General features: G+C 28.2%; 1 protein-coding gene across 1 annotated transcript; it reads right to left on the bottom strand.

Moving 5' to 3' along the window:
* Positions 1 to 855: 855 nt before the first annotated feature.
* On the bottom strand, positions 856 to 17,019 carry m (miniature). The gene is made up of 9 exons (XM_035093969.1): positions 17,003 to 17,019; positions 10,589 to 11,393; positions 6,641 to 6,722; positions 4,334 to 4,578; positions 4,036 to 4,229; positions 3,220 to 3,342; positions 2,901 to 3,115; positions 2,492 to 2,812; positions 856 to 2,023 (listed from the first exon to the last, which is right to left on the bottom strand). Exons 3-9 carry the CDS (start codon positions 6,680 to 6,682, stop codon positions 1,469 to 1,471), a joined length of 1,695 nt encoding a protein of 564 aa, XP_034949860.1. The 5' UTR covers positions 6,683 to 6,722; positions 10,589 to 11,393; positions 17,003 to 17,019; the 3' UTR covers positions 856 to 1,468.
* Positions 17,020 to 20,267: the final 3,248 nt, after the last annotated feature.

The raw sequence follows: 20,267 nt of genomic DNA, 5'->3' as shown, positions 1-20,267 counted from the left end.
TTTTTCATTAAAATTATATAAGTTAGATACCGTTCTTTATGTGACTTTTAGAATACTAATTAGCTAGAACTCATCAACATTCTCCATAATACGTGTTTACCATTTGTAAGATAAATAGTTAATTTTTAAATTAGTTGGTATTCGAAGGTTAACTGTGGTGTATTCCCTGAATATCTACCCAATAAAAATATCAAAGCTCTAGTAATTCGTCAATTGCTTATATACATTTAACATCAAATAATTATTATAGACTTTATAATAAGCATTTTTTTCTGGTCAAAAACAAATAACTTACATTTTACATTTATAGTAAATTATTGTAGATTATTTTTACGATAGTACCTTTTGTTTGCCATAAACAAACTTGACATAATAAAATAGAAATGCCAGGAAAATGAATAAATATCAGAAATGTACTTAAAATTTACATGATTAACAAATTGATGAGTACAGTCAAATTAGGAATAAAAATTCCTAGCTTGTATGATTCAGACGTTTTGAATACCTGATATTACAATAAATTTTGTAAGTGAAGTTTTGTTTATTATTATAAAAATCTTTAGTTTACATTTTTATACTTATACTGTACAATTAATATAAATGTATATTTCAATAAAATAATAATTTTGTAATTTTTTAATTTGATTGTTATTTCTTAAAACAGTTCAATTTAGCATGATTAATTAATGTTTAGTAATCAAACATTACATTTAGTTAGAAATACAATTATTTTTATAAATAATATTTGAAAATAATAATCTTGTGAATATAATCAATAATTCAAAGATTAGAATTAGTTATTTAATCAATGAGAGAAAGAAAAATTAAATTATCAATAAACATTTTTCCCTTATAATTGCGAGATTCAAGATTTGAAAGAGCAAAAAACAAGAGTAAAACATAAAAAGAATAATTTATGTGATAATTAGAAGCACCAACAAATTTAATGCTACTAGGTGTTTTGATATATTCTTCAAGATTGTTGGAGTACTTTAAGATTTTATGGTATTTTGTACAACATATTGCACATTGTCTCTTACGGCTTTACTAACACTTAATAGTACCATTACAAAAATTTACGAAGGCTTAAAATAAAAGAAATCGATTTAATGATAGGATCTTCTAGATGTGTGATGTAGGGCTCTCAGAAGTAAACTAAATAAAAGAAAGAAGATAAATAAATAAGTTGTTCTTAATGGCTAAGTCATTCTGAAGATTGGGTTCCTAAGATTTTATGATTTACAAGATGTTAGAAGTTTTGGTTGGTACGTGATGTTAAATTCCCATGACAATTTTTAATTCTTATCATGAATTAACTTTTATGAAAGTACTCAAAGAATAACTAGTATTAAAATCAACCGATATTTAAAATGCATTTTTTTTTTATTGATAAATAATTCATGAGAAAGAAAATAAAATCACGGTCATTCACCAATTAAACCAAAGAGTTCCAACCTTGTTTCTTATTTTACTGATCAACTCTAGAATTTTCTTGTTCTTGTTTTTGAATCCTATCGTCATCACGTTGTTGAAGTCTATCAGTGCATCTGACTCGTAGCAAACCATAAGGTAACCATCCATTAGGATTTGCGACAACCGCAACTCGATTTTTATGATTGCCTGCAGCGGTTTCACGTTGAACTTGCAATCGATGAAGCATAGCACCAGCAACTAATGCTGATACCACTGCTGAAAGTGCAACAATAATAAATAAAGCACTAAAACCAGGCATTGGAAGGCAAATTCCGTAAACAACTTCTTCACGAATCCGACCCTGAAAAACTGTCACTGCTTCCGCATGAGTATCAGGACTAAAGGCTAGATCTGCTTCGGAAATGACTTCGTATATTCCACTGACACCGACGTCAGCAGAACGAATTTTTCGATCAGATATTTGTACCGCACGTCTTCGTCTTGTATTGCGATTCGGTGGAATAGGACTTTCTTTACTGTCTTCTTCTAGATTGCGAGGACCGTGAGGAAATTGATCTGCACTTTTATACCGAGTTACTCTTGGTGGCTCCTGTTGAGAAAAATTATCAAATTAATTTGAGCAATGAATCTGTAAACTCTTATTAAGAACAATAAGTTGAACAAATAAACATTATTCAAGTAATAATTCAATTCTCATATTTCAATTTAAATATTAAAAATAATTATTGTAAAACAAAACAATAGCTAACAATAAATAGATTGAGAAATTTTTAAACAATTTTACAAATAACATCACATAACGTTGCTGTGCTTGCAAAATTGAACACATATTTTTTCGTTTAATTAAAGAAGGTACAATACATGAAATTTTTATCGAAAAAATGCTCCTTTTCCAATTATTCAATTGAAGAACATTTTCATCTATGACCAATTGATAAATTGAAAAATAATTAAAATCCATAAAAAAAAGTAATTTTAACAGAATTTTTTTAAAAAAATGAACCAAGTTAACAACTAAAGAATTTTCATTTAGTAAAAAATATTTTAAAAAAATTACCAAAAATGGATGTGATATCTCAGATTCCGAATTCTCATCGGAAGCTTCAGTAACAAGTACAGGATTGCGATCACCCGTTTGTGCTTGTGGTTTGGGTAGGGATGGTTCAACGCCAATGAACTCACTACCTATCGTAGCCACTTCATTACCATTCTGTATGATATCATCATAGATAGCGATGTCTTCGTCATGGTCATTGGTGGTTTGCGTGGTTTGAGGGTAAAGTGTCCGTACTGGAGGATCCTTGCGGTCTTGAATGTAATGCTCAGCTGCACCACTCAATTGACAATGGTCTAAGCAACCGTGTCGGCATATTTCAACCTAAATAGATGATAAAATAGCCGCGAAAGCGTCTACATAAGAAAAACGCAAATTGCATTATGTTAAAAAGTTATTAGAGATGACTTACTTTGCATTTAATGTGAACAGTCAAAGCATCCGGAAATTTAAAAGCATGAAAAAATGCGTAAGTTATAACTGTAGCACGATCATCAGCTCCACGAGCTTTTAAAAATCTGCTAATCATTTTAGGTCTTAAAACACATCCAAGCTCGTCACTCAATTGAATTGTATGACCTCCACCATCAGATGCTACACAAGATTTTACTCTCATATCGAATTCTCCTGGAAAAAATATCAAAATCTCATCATTGAGAAAACTTCTCTTGTACATATGAAGTCAACAATGAAAAGTGAAATATGAAGTGAAGTATGTAATTGTTTTTTACCTCTATAATCATTTATTGCTACAACTAATGTCAATGTTGAGCCTAGAGGTACAATTCCGGAAACAGGTGGTGCCCACGGTCCTTTTCCATGCTGAATTTCCATCCAACAGTCGACATTGTCTCCTAAATAACACAAACCCATGAAATGTTGAATAGTTTATCAGTTATTCTCATGATGAACAAGTTGGCATACATAATGAAGAGAAAATAAAAGATGGAAGTGGAAGAAAGAGGATATAATTGCTTGACGTTCTGTGGTCGACCGCAGTAGCACGTGCGGGTTTTATTTTTTATTTTTTTCAATTTCTACTGCTACTGTGTAATTTTATTTATGAGCCAGTAACAAATAGAAATGAAGTTTGTGTCGAGACATTGAATTTTTTTTTGTGAAAATCATATTAACTACTCGTTATTCAAAGTTTTTTGTTAAAGCTGTGAAGTTTATAATGACGAAAATTTTTTGCATCAATTATTATTTATTCTTTTTATTGAAAAATAAACATCATTATCAAGAGTTCGAATGCAATTTTTTTCTTCATTACTTATGCTGACTATTTATTATTAAAAAAAAATGTTTTTTCTATGATTAAAAATTTATATTTTTAATATAAAAAATTTCCAGACTAAATAAAAAATAAAAAGTACTCGAGAAATTTAGTCTATTGTTGTTGAGAATTTTTAAAAGTGATATGCTTATTCAATTCGCATTGTTGAAAATGTCAAAGTTACTACGATTTCACCACAAAGTAGTACGTCAGCCCCATAGTTACAATAAAATAACTGCCTGTAAACGACAGGAAATTTTTTGTAGATTACCTCTAAAGTCAAGTTGAATGACATCTAAATCTGCTATCACCATCGGCGGTTTTGATGCTGTTTTTTCATAGTCATTAAACCACTCACATCTCAACCTTTTTGCTTCATCCCACACTTCCAGTAAATCTTTATCATATTGTACCACTACAGTGTTTTCATAGAACTGTCCGTGCATATCCGGTTTTGTGCCACATCTAGAATACAGCAAATTATTCTCTGTTTATCATTGACACATTTTTTGGAGGCATTTAAATTCACATAAATTTAAAATAAACATGAATCGTGATTGAAATTATACCTTGCATAAGCTATTCGAAAAGAGAAAAACGTTTGACCAGTTGATGGTGGAACATATACACATCTTGGATCTGCGTGTTGCCCTTTTGAGGACACAATGCCTTCAAATGGCTGGGAAAACGACAAATGAACATCCATGTGGTCTTTGCCACACATTACTTCTAAAGACTGAATGGCGGGCATACCCTCAGGCCTTTCGAGAGGCCAAATGTCACCATTGCCCCGGGCAATTTGTATCCCCGTCACCTTAACATTCATAATTAATAACACATTTTTTTTAAATTATTGCGATAATTTCCGAGTTAATTGAAAAGAGGAAGAGAGATAGAAGGATATTATCAAATAGAAGGTAATATTTAAAAAGAACGATAATGAGTCGATTTAATGTCAAGTAAATAACTAAATTGATTACAAAAAAAATGATGAGTTTTTAAAGCTGGTAGAGTATTGTAAAAATTTACTTTTGTTTGTTTATAAAAAAAGTTATTAAATTTTTCTTGTTTTTAAATCAAAAATGTATGAGAAGAGTTTGATGAATAAAAGAAACTCAGTAGGAATGAACGATGTTGAGGATTTTATTTTTAATAATTTATTCATAAAGAACATTCTATCGAAATCACGATGGGCAGAATTTAAAATCGATACAAACAACTAGAAAGAAGATTAATGGTAGCTATTACTTTGACCTCATCTATTACATTCATCCCACTTGACCTAACATATTCGAATAAATGAATTGGAGCCTTGAAAAAAATTACATAGGCCATGAAGATTAGATCTTTGCAAAAAAAACACGATAAAAGCTTCATGTCAAATAATTAATTTTACTAATATTATTTTCATTATTATTATTGAATGAAATTAAAATTTCAATGTGGTATAAAATAAATGAGGAATCGATTAATCAACGTTCCTGTTATCAGCTGTGGAATTTGAACAATTTTAAGGATACATGGAATGAAGAGAATTTGTTTTAATGAATGTAACATCAATAAGTAAATTAAATAATTAGTTCATAAATTATCAAGTATATTGATAAAAAAACAGGATTTCATTCAAAAAAACAGCATGAACTGCGTGTAATTAGTATAATTTGTATTTTTATTAAGTAGTAATCATTAATGATACTTAAAGAACACGCAAATCAGTGCTGAGAACAACCTCATTTTTAATTTCCTCTGAACTACTTCTATACTTAAATATGCTCTGGGAATCCGCAGTCTGTTATATCATAAACTATACGAAAAGAAAGGAAATTGTAAGGAATAAATTTTACTAAACAAAGAAATTTTTTTTTTGTGAAAAAATGTAATTTAATGCTTAAAAAAAATTTTTTAAGGATACTGGAGGTATTTTTGATGTTAATAGAATGTTGAGGAGGGATAATTGTTTAGCTGGAAGGAAATTTGATGCTAATTTAGTTGGAAATGGATGAATTATAGGCATCAACAAATTTCTTGAATCCGAGTATATATGTGGTACAAAGGAAATTAGCAGTAGTAAGAAAAGATAGTTTTAAGAAATTGATAGCGGGTAGACATGTCTCAGCCGGAAAGGTGTTGTTCGCGCATATTCTTTCTCCTAACAACGCGTGCAATCCTGTAACGGGAGAGGCGTCTTTACCGCTGCATTAACGGTCGGCGTTTTTCACGTAAGTGAAAACAAGTTTCTGCGAACTTGAAAGAGGAATAGAATCAAGAAAGAGAAAGACTATAAGGAAATGTTTTTTTTTTTATTTCACACACAATTGCTCTGTTAAAAGATTATTTCATAGAAAATTGTACATATGTGCATGCAACTTTGTTGAGAAGTTGATGAGAAAAAATAATTCATTTTTAATTTACATGATTATGTGACTATTTTCTAGAAACAATCATAAAATTTTCCATCTTTCCCTCGCAACGTGAAATTAAAAAAAAAAATTATTATTCATATTCAAGTAACCAATCATTCATATTAATAAAAATTATCATTTAATTTAAAGTAATAAACTCTACATTATTTTTCCAATAATTTTTTTTTATAAAAAATATTTAAATATGTTAATTAAAATAAATAGCACAAGTAAAAAATGTTTTAACTACCGATGATATTTTAAAATCGAGCGGTTCTTTAATTTGCTAAATGGGTGTGTTTTGGGCTAGGCAAAGTAATAAAAATTCTTGACATAGACTCATAGAACAAACACAAAGCAAATGTGTGCAAAAATGGTGAAATATTTAAACTCAATGGAAGTCATTGAATTGTCATGATTATTATTAGTAAAATAATAAAATTAATTCAAGACATCAATGAACTAATGAAATACCATATAGATGATTAAGCGTAGCAATTTCCACACCCCTGGCATCCTGGTGGTTTTGAAGCCTCTCACGCTGCAGCGCGTGAACCTGAAAGGAACAACAAATATTTTTCTTTGCTTTTCAAATATAATTATATGAGAGTGCACATTAATCGATAATTGCATATTATTTTAATAACTTAATAATAAATGAAAGATAATGAATGAGTAGTAAATTTTTTTATTGAATCCTAATAGCTAATGAGTAATTAAAATAATAAAGAAGAAGAACGATATGAAAAATACATTCGTGTGAACAAATGAGATAATAGCACACAATCCGAAACTATAATTGCGCCCTAATTACATAATTTTTTTTCCCTCATATTCGCGCTTGAATTGTTAATGAGGTATTGAGAATAAAATCCGGACGTCAATTTCACTTATGGTATAGATATGAACCCAAGTAATAAGGTCAAACCTGGACGATCATTGATTAAGATTAATATTTGATCCAAGTAGCTCGTGACGTGCTAATCACTTTAAATTATTTTTATTCGAAAACTTATAAAACTTTCGAATTTTACTTTAATTGCCATTTTTTTAGTAGCAATTAATTATTCATTTAATTTTTTTAGAAATAAATTCTTTAAATGCATGTATATATTTTTATTTCAAAATCTTTCTAGAACAACATCTCAACGACTCCATTCAAATATTTAATCTTGTCTTAAATCTTCTGAATTTTATCATTTTTATGTTCTTATTCAAACTGACAATTTGTGCTTTTATTGATGTTCTAAAATATAATTGTTATTATAAAAAATAATAATTAATAAAAATTTTATTATTTAATACATAATTTTATTTTAATAATATGACATCAGTTCGATGCATTGATTTTTGAGAGTATTTTAATAAAATTACTTTCCAATATCAATATTATTAATATATAATTAAACTTTAAAAACATTATTACATCAACAATACATCAACGATGAATTTTCCAATTAATTAAACCAAAAAAAAATTGCTGTTAGAAAAATATTCTCTTTATTTAATTACAAAAACTGTATAGAACTATTTTATATTTAATCAAAATTAAATTTTGGCTAAAAAAAACTAATAATATTTGAGCATTCATTTGATAAAATAAAAAAAAAAAACTTGCGTTAATTTTTCTCCTTTTATTTTCAGTTTTAAATAATAACGTAGTATTAAAGGTAATTACATCTGAATGAAAGCTGGTAATACTTTAATAAGACTTAATCAAGCATGAACCCATCACATACATAATCATTCAATTATTAAAATGAAAAATAATTAATAAATATGAAAAGAAATGGCACAAATCGAGGTAAAAGTTTGCTGGCACATATTTCGAAGATAAATGCACATAATAAGAGTCAGGTATATTATCTCATGAGTACCTATATACCTATAAAATGCTTACTCATAAAACGTGTGGTGCTATCTGGGATGGAACGCAATCAAGTTTAGTGGAATGAATGTATACCCATATGTCTAAGAATGTTCAACTTGTAACAGTGACCCAGAGTAATATGCAGGCATACGGATATATTTATTTTAATGCTACGCATATTATTTTCGCGTATTTTCTGTGAAATAAAATTATGCTAATGTTCATAAAAACATATGTTTGTTTTTTAGTTATTTATAATATACATTTCGCGTTTTCTTTTTTTTAATTATTCTTTTGAGTTAGATTCAAAGAATGAAATTCATTTGTCTTTATTGCAATGCAACGTTATTTAAGATTAGTATATAATTATTATCAAGAGTGTATTAAAATAATATAATCATTAACAGTAGTAAAAAGATAATTAAAATGAAGCAGAATGCGTTAAGATTTCGATACTGTTACAACAATTTTTTTGCAAAGTTAAATTAGCACTAACTGAATGATTTTTCGTAGAAAGGAAACTCTAACTTAAAATGAGGATAGAATAATAGCCATTTAACATTTAAAAAAAAGGTTAATTATTTAGTTGTGAAGTTTTTTCCTCGTGAGATTTCTTTCTGTTCCCTTTTGAAATCTTATTCTTAATGTTTATAATGTACGTAGCCGTGAATCGAAGTGGAAAAGCTTAGCCTTTAACGGCTGTCCACGCTCGTAATTACGTCGTTTCGTAGACCGTGACTCATTAGCTGCACGATCCAGACACATAACAGACAGAATCCCCCATTCATGATTAATATCCATACATTCCGATACCTTTCATCTTTCTCCTTACATTCTCGTTTCTCACTTCAAGTGTGCTATATTCTTTAGTCTAATAATATTCTTTTCAGTATCATTATCTTTGCCAATTATTTTGAAGGAAAATTTTCAAAAAGTATAAATTAATATTTTTTTTTTACAACTTTTTTTAAAACATTAATCAAAATTGTGTATTATATTAAGATAACAGAATTGACAACAAAATAGTTATTATTTTTATTTATTAAAAATTTTAAATACAAGATTACATTAATCCGAGTTTATATTTATCTTTTGAAATGAAACCAGTAGAAAAATATGTTATAAATACTTTGATAACATAAAAAAATGTGATGTCGATAGATAAAAAAAAATGGCAGTTTAGAGAGTAATAAACCTATAAAAAACCATCCATTAAATTGGAATGATTAATACTATTATTTTAAATGATAAAAAATTCTTTATTATTACAATTGTAAAATAATTATTTATTTATAAAAAAAATTGATATTTTTTAATATTGGATGTTTGTGATGTGAAATTTGTCATCTGTTTGTTTATTTCCGGTAGGGTTAAGAAACCTGGCTTTGAATGACAGAATAACAATACCACACAAGAAGATGTGATGCAGCATTTCGTGACATTGTATTGACAAAAGTCAATGGAAAAATTTTTCGACGGTTGAATGGCATGTCATCTTCTTCAGTCAAAACGATCAAGTTATTTATAGTAAAGGTGTCAAGAAGGTTTTTCTGTGACAGGACAGAATGGGCCTCAAATACTACAAATGGATTAAGGTTTCAATTCATCTTAAAAATGATTCATTCCATATCCTAAAAATTTTTCTTACATAATGTATTCAATTTCAATGCATCACATTCAATAAAATAAAACTTTTCCAAAGTAAATATATCCGAATTGATTTTTTTCTATTGATGTTCATTCATCATTTAATGATTCTGTTGACATAAACTATTACTATTAAAATTAATGGATATAAAAAATATAATTATAATGATTACTTTTGAATTAGATGTTATTATATTAGTTAATATATCCTAGAGATGTAATAAATAATTCAGAATAGATTGTTGACAGATAAAGTGTAATGATCTATCATTAACTTCTAATTACAGTATCCATACAGAATTTAAATCAAGTGATAAAAGTAGTTTTAGAAAAGATGAAGAAATAAAGTAAAACTGAATGTTAAAATTGTTTGAATGAGCCGAAAAAATGTACAAATTTATGAATACTTGAAGAAAAAGGTGTGTGAAATATAAACTTAACGAGATTGAGCAGACGTGGCGAGTAACCGTTATTGAGATTCTCCTCAACAGTTTAGTTTGCTATATACTTAGTGTCTGCACGTATCATTGGTTTTCCACTTCGTAGAGAGTAAATATGTAGACATATATATCATCATTGAGAGCCCATTTTTTTATCTTTCAAATATCAAACAAAAAAATCTCCAAAATAATTTTTCTTTTTTATTTCGAATATAATTTCATTGAAAAATTTTTTTTCCATTGATAATTTTATATTCAAAAATCTTCTATTGTTTATCAATTGATTAATCATCATTTTTATTTATTTTTTATTTTAACAATTTTGTATTGAAATGATTAAATATTTTTTTACATAGCAACCTCAGTTGGTTGAAATTGGCCAAAATCAAATGGAATTAGTTCAATATTAAACCAACTTCGGCTCCTAGCTTATCTTGGCAATTCTTGTGATATTCAAATTCTTACCTTACAAGTGAGGAGTGTGTGGAATTGCCACGTGTTATCTGAAGCTGATGAGCTCCGTGTACTGCATCCCGGCTTCTAGGTTTAAACACTTTATTTTTTAAGGACAAATTAATAGCTTGATACACGTTGTTAACGATGCAAGTTTATTAAAATAATGACGTGTTTTGTTGTAATTCACTTATTATGTTATTTAAAAATTAATTAAAATTGTAAAGTATGTATCTTTCAGTTGAAGTTATATGTATCACATCACATTATCTTAAAATCTTCATACGATGAAAAAGTTATTATTACTCAGTTTTCAATTAAAAATAAGAATTAAGAGGCTTTTAATAAATGAGGAGTTTCTAATCACATTGCACTGCACGATAAAAAATAGAAACTGTTTACAGTAAAGACAGAAAATAATAAACGACAACAAAAGGAGTATCGTGATTTTAATCAGGATAATGCTACAAATAAATGAGTAATTAAATAAATAAATAAACAATAGAGTATAGCTAACGATTTTTATGCAAATTGAGATTATTTAATTATTTAAATGAGTATTTTTTCAGTCACTGGAGCTTATTCCGGGGAAGATTGCGTTGGAAGTTTATATGATTGCACTAATAAAAATAAACACGTACGTAATGAACACAACGAAGTAGTCGCGACGACTGATAACTTGTCTGCCAACCTCTTTCCATGTTCTTCCTAGTGCCGTATGTATTTTGCCCCACCGTGAAGGTCCGCTACTACTTGACTGGTGCGTCGTTGAAACTACAGGTGCGATTGGAGTGGGATTCGTGGGGCCCGTATATACCTGTGGAAGGGATAGAAACCTAAGTTCACGTCAAGTGGACACTCAAGACAGCCAGACTCGGGAGGGCAACGACATCAGACGCAGACATTGAAGTTGGACCCTACCCTTCTCTTGACACATTTACCGAATTTCTTAGCGTTGAGATTTGTTATAAAGAAAATTGATGTCATGCTTTATATCGTATACGTAATTCATACAGTTGGTGGAAGCTTATACAGAACTATGTGAGATGCATAAATCGTTTACCGTTAAATAAAATGAAATCGAGTAATAAAATAAGAATATGGATTGAAGGGAAGTAAAAAATTTTCAGTAGTAATTTTAACCTTAATCTTTTGGCATTACAATGTATTGTGATATTTTTACATAACGTTGCACACGATTCCAAGCATCTCAAGTGGAAGGTAACATTTACATAAATTAACGATTGCTTTTTTTATTGGATTTGATCTGCAGGATTTAGTGCATGGAATTTAAATAGATTTTTTAATAATTGTTCTTGAGATTAAATTCTTTCGACAATATTTATTTCACTCATAAACAATTTCACATGATAGAAAAAATTATTATTCAATAAACTGATTTTCATATTTTTTATTTCTAAAATTATTGTCAATGACAAAAAACAATTTAACTTATCGAAATATTAGAATTTTATGAGAAATATTAAATAATATTAATGAAATAATATTTTTTTATGCATAATGTATTAATTTTTCCTTTATATTTATTATCGTCATAATAAATAAAAAATTAAAATGAATTTAAATAAACTAATTGTTGATTTTATGAATGAAATAGTAAATGAGTATGATTATTAGACTACTTACTTTTTATAAAATTTACTAATATCATTTTACTTGACAGTTTATTATTTATTCATTTTTTATGAAATGCAAGCGATCACGCGTGGCGCTAAAAACCTGACGACGAGTTCTCTGGTCGCTCTCTCTCGTCGGTGGTTCTAAGAATGAGCGGGGTCGCTAAGGCTTTGAGAGAATAAGAGATGAAAAAGACGAAGAAGCAATAAAAGAAGCTCACATTAGAGAAAGAAGGAAAAGTATACAACGAATGGCCCATACATTTGTATAGACTACTTAAAGAAATTGATGTCGAGCTGCGATTCGTTGTGGCTAACATAACATATTATCTTTTATATATTATATATGTGCGGTTGTAACGTTATGATTCTTTTTTCACGTTTATCATCATGATCTTTTATTTTTTATTTTGTTTTATTTACCCATAATTATGATGACATAGAAATAGAAATGAATGGCCCAGATCTGAATCTAACTTCTACTTCAAACACAAAGTGAGAATTTTATTGGTACTAAATACTAAAAAAAAGTTCACCAGCATTTGATACTATCATTTCATTGAGGTTTAACGAATTAGAAGAATTATCGGATTTTTTATTAAACATTTATCGAATAAATGCATTTAGTGGAAAATTGATTGATCCATATTTAACTATTTTTTTGTTAACTTCAAGAGAGATTTATTCGTTGTTAATAAATTTGATTTGTTATAAAAAAATATCAATTATTATAAACGAGTTTGCTTGAAATCTTCTTTCATTGATATTAGAATATTATTAATAAATTTATTTTCCTATTTTGAAATAAATCAGTAATTATTTACTGATTATCAATCATGTCATGTTAAGCACTGAATAATCATTTTAATCATGACAAACAGTAAACTCTTTTTACTAAATAATATCTAATTCATTTTCTAATAGTAAGGATCATCTATATCTGTTTATCTTTTTTCAGATCATGTTTAAATCTCAAAAAAAAAATTACTTCTTGAATCAATTCATTGCGAAGGATATTTCAGATAATATCTCACGCTCTCCTTGGGATTTCACTTCAAGTTGAACTAAACCTATGAGCAGCTTATTTGAATTCGTTCTTGAGGCAAATTTTCTTTCTTCACAAAAAAAAGTTGAAGTATTCTCCAGACTCCTCTGAAAAAGTACTCTCTAACTCTTCAAAATACTATAAATAAATTTTCTTATCCGAAATTAAATTAAATTATTATTATTATTACGATTATTAGTATCTATTTATTAAATTTGAATCCAAGAAAAAACTCAATAAGAGGATTACAAACCAAATTAAAAAAAATATTGAAGTTGATATTAGAAATGAGAATTAAAAAAAATTATATCTAAACATTTTATCCAACTCATTTTTATCAATTGTGAAGAGAAAAATAATGACAACTTCACTAATAGAATCGTTCAGTTGTCTCCTCAAAGTAGTCCTGTTCTCAATAGATAAACATCGTACTATAACTCACAAACAAATTTTATGAAAAATATATGTATATTTACTACTTAAAGTGCAATACGCAACAGTGACGGCAGCAGATGTGATTCGAATTGGGTGACAAGCGAAAGGCGCGTGGAATGTCGGCAAATTCTTCTCTTTTGCTGCCGAGACTTGGTCGTTGTACAGTAGTTGTGAAAATAAAGGGGAACTTGTACCCGACGATAATAGCTTCCACGTATTCACTAGAGACATACCACCGACGATCATTACCTGACAGTTTTCGTGGAAATTAGTAAGTATAAAAATCATCAACTATTTTAATAATGCCTAAATTTAATTCAATTCATTTGTATTAATTATCCATATACGTTGATATACGTAATTTTAAATTGATATTAATGCAAGTTAGGTCATCAAAATGTATGAATTAATAAGTAGAACAGAATAATAGTGAGGATTCTGTGTTGGCTATGTGAAAGAGTTATATACATATATATCTGTATATATAAAGGCTTAGTTTATTCCATTACCCACTCAAAGCGACCTCATGTTGCTTAGGCATCTAATTCATTATATTGCAGCTCATTTCACCTAGACGCTTGCCAAATGCTATTAGTCGTAAGCTCAGAAAGTCATCCCATATTTCTTTGTGAATAGAAGAAAATAGAAAGCATGACTTTAACTAAAATATTGATTTAAATTTTGCGGTTGTAAATTATTGTTCTTCTTCATTTTTCTATTTTTCTTAACATTGATATTACATTTTGTTGTGCCATGTAGAAAAATAATAAATTATCATTTTCTATTTAATTCCAAGACTAGTTTCTTTCTCTTTGTAATTACTGTTTTTGTGACTTTTCTTTTGCAACGTTTTTTCCCTATTTATCTCTTTTATTTATACTTCGTGCTCTTTTTTCTCCTCATTCCGGATAGTTATTTGCCAGATTTGCTACAAATTATGGTTTATTCACAATTCGAGGGGTGGAGATTCATAAATACTTGGGGAAATCTTGGATCTTTATTTAAAAGTATTGTTTTGAAATACTTTTTTGTTTGCAAGATGTGATGAATTTTTAAATAGTACAACAATAATAAAAGTTTCTTCATTTAAATTAAAAGTTTTACGAGTTGAAATGGTGGACAAAATTATTTAATCCATCAAATGTAATATTCAATATTTCTTTTAATTACATTTAATTAATTGATGTAACAGTTGCCAATTTTTTATTAAAATTGTGATGTTAAAAGATTGATGTTTTAATTGTCTATCTGCTTTGCTTGTTTTTGAGTACTTAATACTGAGAATAATAATTTTCAAAAACATAGAAATACAATCGAAGTAATTAATAAATCATATTTACTCCAATTGTGTTCCAACGAAATGAATATTTTTATTATTTATAATTCATTTTTGTCGATAAATGTTCAATGAGCAATTATTGATTTTATTCTTTAATTATTTCTAAATTACGTTTGTATGAATTTGAATAAAAATCCATTTCGAAGATTATTAAATTAATTTTAAATCAAAAAAATTAAAATAATTTCCATGTGTTGAAATGACGTGAATTTACTGAGAGGTTTAATTTCTTGTGTCGTCAAGTTTAATATGGAATAGTAAACTGATATTTCGGCACGTGGACTGTCCAATTTTTATCGTCTGCGGATTGTAACCAAAGATTGCGTACACTTTTCGTTGAGAGAGATGAAAATTTTTTTTCTTTCAATTTTTTTCTCATCTTCTTTTTATATTATTCCTCTTCCTACTTCATCTTCTTCTTTCACCTCGGCCTCCGAAATGGCATCTTGAGCGTACCGTTATCTTGAGTAGAACCAAATTTACAGTAAAAAAAAATATAGAAAATTGTTGAGTGATGAAAGATTAATGAACCGATAAATAAACATGAAGAAAACATTTTAATAATTTTTGCAGAATTTTCAGTCAAGAGAGCAACGAAATTCGTCTTTATATTTTAAAAAACGTTTTATAATCCACTATTTATCAACAATTATTACTAAAAAAATTTCCAAATTTCTATTAGTATGAATGCATGTAATTACTGATGTAATTTGTTACATAAATGTTTGAAATTAATAGAGTATCTGGTTTTTCAGTGAAGTCATACCTATTTGAAATATTTGAGGTTGTTTAAACAGTAATTAACATCGTGAACGTAACATACTTGACTGAAACTCAATTTGTAGTGCTTGGCATATTTGATGCTTCGACGATTAAAGGTTTACTGTAATGTTTTTCAGAGGGTTTCTGATAACTACATTTAACACCCAAGCGAATTGGATCATTACTAATACGACACACAAATGTAAAGTTTTTATAATTATTTTAATTGTATTTAATTTATAGTTGATAACTATTGGTTATTTTGTCATTTTGTTTGCTTTCCAATGACCATTCTGACACTAATTGCAACATTAATATTTACAGACTAGTAGGTACCAGTTATGATGAATAGCATAAGAGAAACTTGAATATTTAAATTTTCTAGATGTATGTGCATGTAAATATTTTTAGTACAGTAATTGGGCAGTGTTATGCGATGATGTGTCAAACCGCAATGGTAATCCACAAGGGTTACCACATTGTTGGATAACATTTCTCAATTAGTGTTAGTGTCTTTTTCAGTTTCAGTTATTATTATACTTGAATATAATCATTTTTTAAGTACACATTTAGAAGACATAATTATTTTCAAGGAAGCTACTCTAATAGTTTAATTTTTTTATTTTGCTGTCAATTAAGTTGCTGATATATTGGGTAAGTTGAATTTGACATTGATAGGTGAGTGATTGGCAAATCATTGTCATGCTGTATAACAAAGTTTTGATATTATTATAAACTCATTAAATCTATTAAGAAAAGTCTTGACTTAGTTAATTCTACAAGTTGAGATTTGTAAGGATCTATATTTAAATCCTCTAATCTCCTTTTCAAAGTTGTGGACAAAGAATTATTGTTTCTATCTGAAACTGTAATTACATTTTATATTGTTTTTATTCTAACATTTCTTTCTGATATGTTAAAATGATAAAAAAAACTAGTAGTAAGAATTTTATCAGTATCTTTTAATGTTTCTTTACAATCGGATGCTATATGAGTGTTTTAAATAATCAAATTAACTTTAGATTTACTGCAGAATAAAATTTTAATAGCAATCTTTGTTCCTTGTGCAGTGTAAGTAAATTAAAAATACATTTTCTTTCAAAAGTGACCTCAATTACCGTTTTTTTCCATAGTAACTAAATTAAAGTTCAATATAGAAATTTTTTTCATTCATCAAGGACAGTGTGAAGTAAAAAATTTATTCTCACCTGATGATGTAGATAATTATTTTTTAGTATGATTTTTATTGAAAAAAAAATTCATCAATTCTAAAAAATTATCAGAGAGGTATAAAAAAAAAATGATTGCGACTCTTAAGAAAATAAACAACACATGTTATATTTCAGTAAGTAATTTTATATCAATTGTTCTCCAACTTTCAACACAATCTGCTGCTTCTTTTAATAAAAACTTTTTTTTTAGTCCACTTCTTTTTTTAATAAAAACTTTTATTAAATAAAAATTGAATGTTTATTGTATAATGTTTATAGTTTGATCAAATAGTAGAGTTAGTTGAGTCTTATATGGTATAGAAGATAAGAAACGTATGCTGGACTTGGTGACAAAACGTTCCAAGACATACAGAAAAAGAAGCTGGTGCTTAAATAGTCTTGGGAAAAGACGAAGCGGGGGAGGGGGTTTATATCGACACATAGGGCATAGTTTAATCAGGTTCGACTAGTTAGTTGGCAGGTGCGAGGACGGAGGGAAAGGTCTGGAGGCTCCAAGAAGCGACTGCGTCGACTCTGTGCTCCAACGATGCAACAAGAAACGTTGTATCTTCAGGGCCACCGTACTGCAAGCATTGCACAATGCTATGCAGGCCACTTGTCTCTCTTACACTCGTCCAAGTGCAATCCAGTATCTACGAGACGTATTACTTTTTCTATTGGGTTCCTCTACACTTCTCCACGTACAACATTCTAACTGAGGCGTTCTCACAGTCGTTAAATGTTTTTAATTTCTAGTTCTTGCTGTAAAACGTGGGATCTAAGAATTTTCATTTTGAGCAATGTGAACAAGAATTATTATTATTTTTTTTTTGCTCTATTTTACCGCTAAAAATTAATTTAATTAGTTATTACATCTGTCATTGATATTAACTATTATTAAACTGCCTCAAAAAAATTATTATCATTTTTTTTATTAAAGGATTGAATAGAGTATTGGGAATAAAAATTTTTTAGAGGTATAGTTTGTTGAAAATTCCCTAGATTTAGGATGTAATTATTTTGGTGAATACAAAAGAAATGTAGGAATTTTTTAAAGAATCGATATGTCCATAAACAATTAAGTAGTTGCGTATTGCATGGTGTTGGCATTTTAAATTATTATATGCATTATTCGGGCATATGCATGTGGTTTGCAGTTGGTTCAATATTTCTTTACAATTTCTCGATATCTTGTATGCACGTGGTGTATAAAAAAAATTAGAGTTTTTTTTTCTTAAAATAATGACTAAAATTTGCTGACAATTTTTGTGAAAAACATTTGTAGAGAAAATAAAATAAAAAAAAAAAAGGAGTCCAAAGTTGAAAGACAGCACTATTCGATGCAACTAAAAGAATTCACCAACAAAAAGTATTTCTAGTCTTTCTAGGCATTTTGACGAATTGACAGAATGATGTAGCGTAAAACCGATCGAGCAATGTCTTTGTCCATTGATAACTTTTTAACGAATGGTCGTACAGTAAAAAATAACAAATTATTTTCGTCCTACAAAATTGGAGAGTATACTTGATAAAAGTTTTTTTCCAAATATCTCTTTATTTTTGAAGATAAATTAAACCATAATTCATGATTCTAAAATCTTTCTGAACAAAAAATAGGATTTTATTCTTTAAATTTTAACAATAATTTAAATTATTTTGAATCCTATTTCTATTTACAAAATTTTTTCTACACTTGTTTATTCTGGAGCAAAGCGAGTCATGAAGCAGAAAATACGATTTCAGTTCCCAATCCAAGTATTTTACTAAAACAAAATCCTCAAATATTCAAAAAAATGATTTAAAAACTTGATGTGTAAACCTTCAGATCCGCACAAAAAAATTTATAAATTTTTAGAAAACAGATAAAACAAAAAAATTAATCTTTTTTTTTCTCTTATTTTTTACCCCCCCAACTTTGAAGAGGATCGAGGCAATTCAAAAACTAGGAGAGTTCTCCAAAGTAGAAAGTTCAAGCTTTAGAATACTTTTTTCGAAATGCTGATATGACTGTTAAGGCTGAAGTTATTGTTGTTTGAATTTGGATTTTATTTCAAATATAAAGTACTGACTCTTCATTTTTTTAAATCCTCAATAATTTTTCATTATAATAAACAAGTAGATTATTTAAACTGAAAGCACGACAATTTCATGCATTCATTACCTTCAAATAAATATCCTACTTTGATTAAAAATAATTCAAAGTATTTTTCTCATCAATTAATGATTGTAGCTTGCTGTTATTTATTGTTAATCAAATTAACATTTCAATTGATGACTAAAGTTCTATAATATTAAGATAAAAAGTAAAAAAGTAGTAATCACTATGATAAGTTAAAAAATCAAAACGAAAATTATTTGCATCTGAAGTCAAAGTATGGTTAAGTAAATTCAAATAGACCCGTTGTCGCGTAGTTATATTTATTGTAGTTTCCAAAATGAACTGTGATAGTAAACTGAATGAATGAATTTCGTGGAGGGTAAAATTTAACTTATTATAATAGTTACATATATATCTCAAAGTTTAAGTTCGGCACGTATCTGATTTCTCAAAGAGAAAACTTAAGCATACTGTTGGAAGATGTGAGATATGGTTAAGGAGAGACTGTAGAAGAGATTATATTAGTTTGAATACCTAGAGGGTTTCTGGTAAAGTTTCCATGACGATTGTTTTATACAACTCTTACATTAGCCTTTATTCTTTAGATTGCAGGCGCTTTTGAATACCATTTACAAGTAATATTTTCCAACTATTTTAACTAAACATTGGATGAATTCTCTCATTATGTAATTGTTTTGGATTAATTTTATAAAACCCATCTTTTCAATTTTCATCCTTTCAGCTAATGTTTTATTATTGATTTCCCAGTGGGAAGTTAATGTAATGGGTCCGATTTTGCGAATTCTAGATTTTGAAATATCTCCACGTTTCAAGGTCCCCAGAGTCGAATACAATAGTTTTTAAGAGGACGTGTGTGTGTATGTACGTACGTATGTGCGTTTGAAAATGTTCTTCGTCTTGATTATCTCAAAAACAAAAAATGATATCGACATAGGACTAATTGAATTCGACACATAATTATACAACTTAAAACTGATTAGGTTTTCAGCAAAACCCAATTTTATGCGGAATCAAAAAAGTGGTAAACTCACTAAATCTTTTTATTTTTTCCACTGGGAAGTTAGTCATGTGGACCTTTCAGGTCGCACTTAGCTACTGCAGAGCACTGATATTTTTGTAAGTACAACGTATTTATATGAAATA

The sequence above is a fragment of the Chelonus insularis genome, unplaced genomic scaffold, assembly GCF_013357705.1.
Source record: "Chelonus insularis isolate UGA/USDA-ARS -01 unplaced genomic scaffold, ASM1335770v1 scaffold_303_pilon, whole genome shotgun sequence".
NCBI classification, from domain to species: domain Eukaryota; kingdom Metazoa; phylum Arthropoda; class Insecta; order Hymenoptera; family Braconidae; genus Chelonus; species Chelonus insularis.
Note: the sequence above shows the minus strand (reverse complement) of the source record. Positions and strands in the feature narration are given on the sequence as shown.

Coding starts and splice junctions, on each gene's coding strand:
- m (XM_035093969.1), bottom strand. CDS start 6,682: ATGCCAGGGGTGTGGAAATTGCTACGCTTAATCATCTATATG. Junction 2,813..2,900: donor CTGTTCACATTAAATGCAAA/GTAAGTCATCTC, acceptor TCATCTATTTAG/GTTGAAATATGCCGACACGG. Junction 2,024..2,491: donor AGATATCACATCCATTTTTG/GTAATTTTTTTA, acceptor TTTTCTCAACAG/GAGCCACCAAGAGTAACTCG.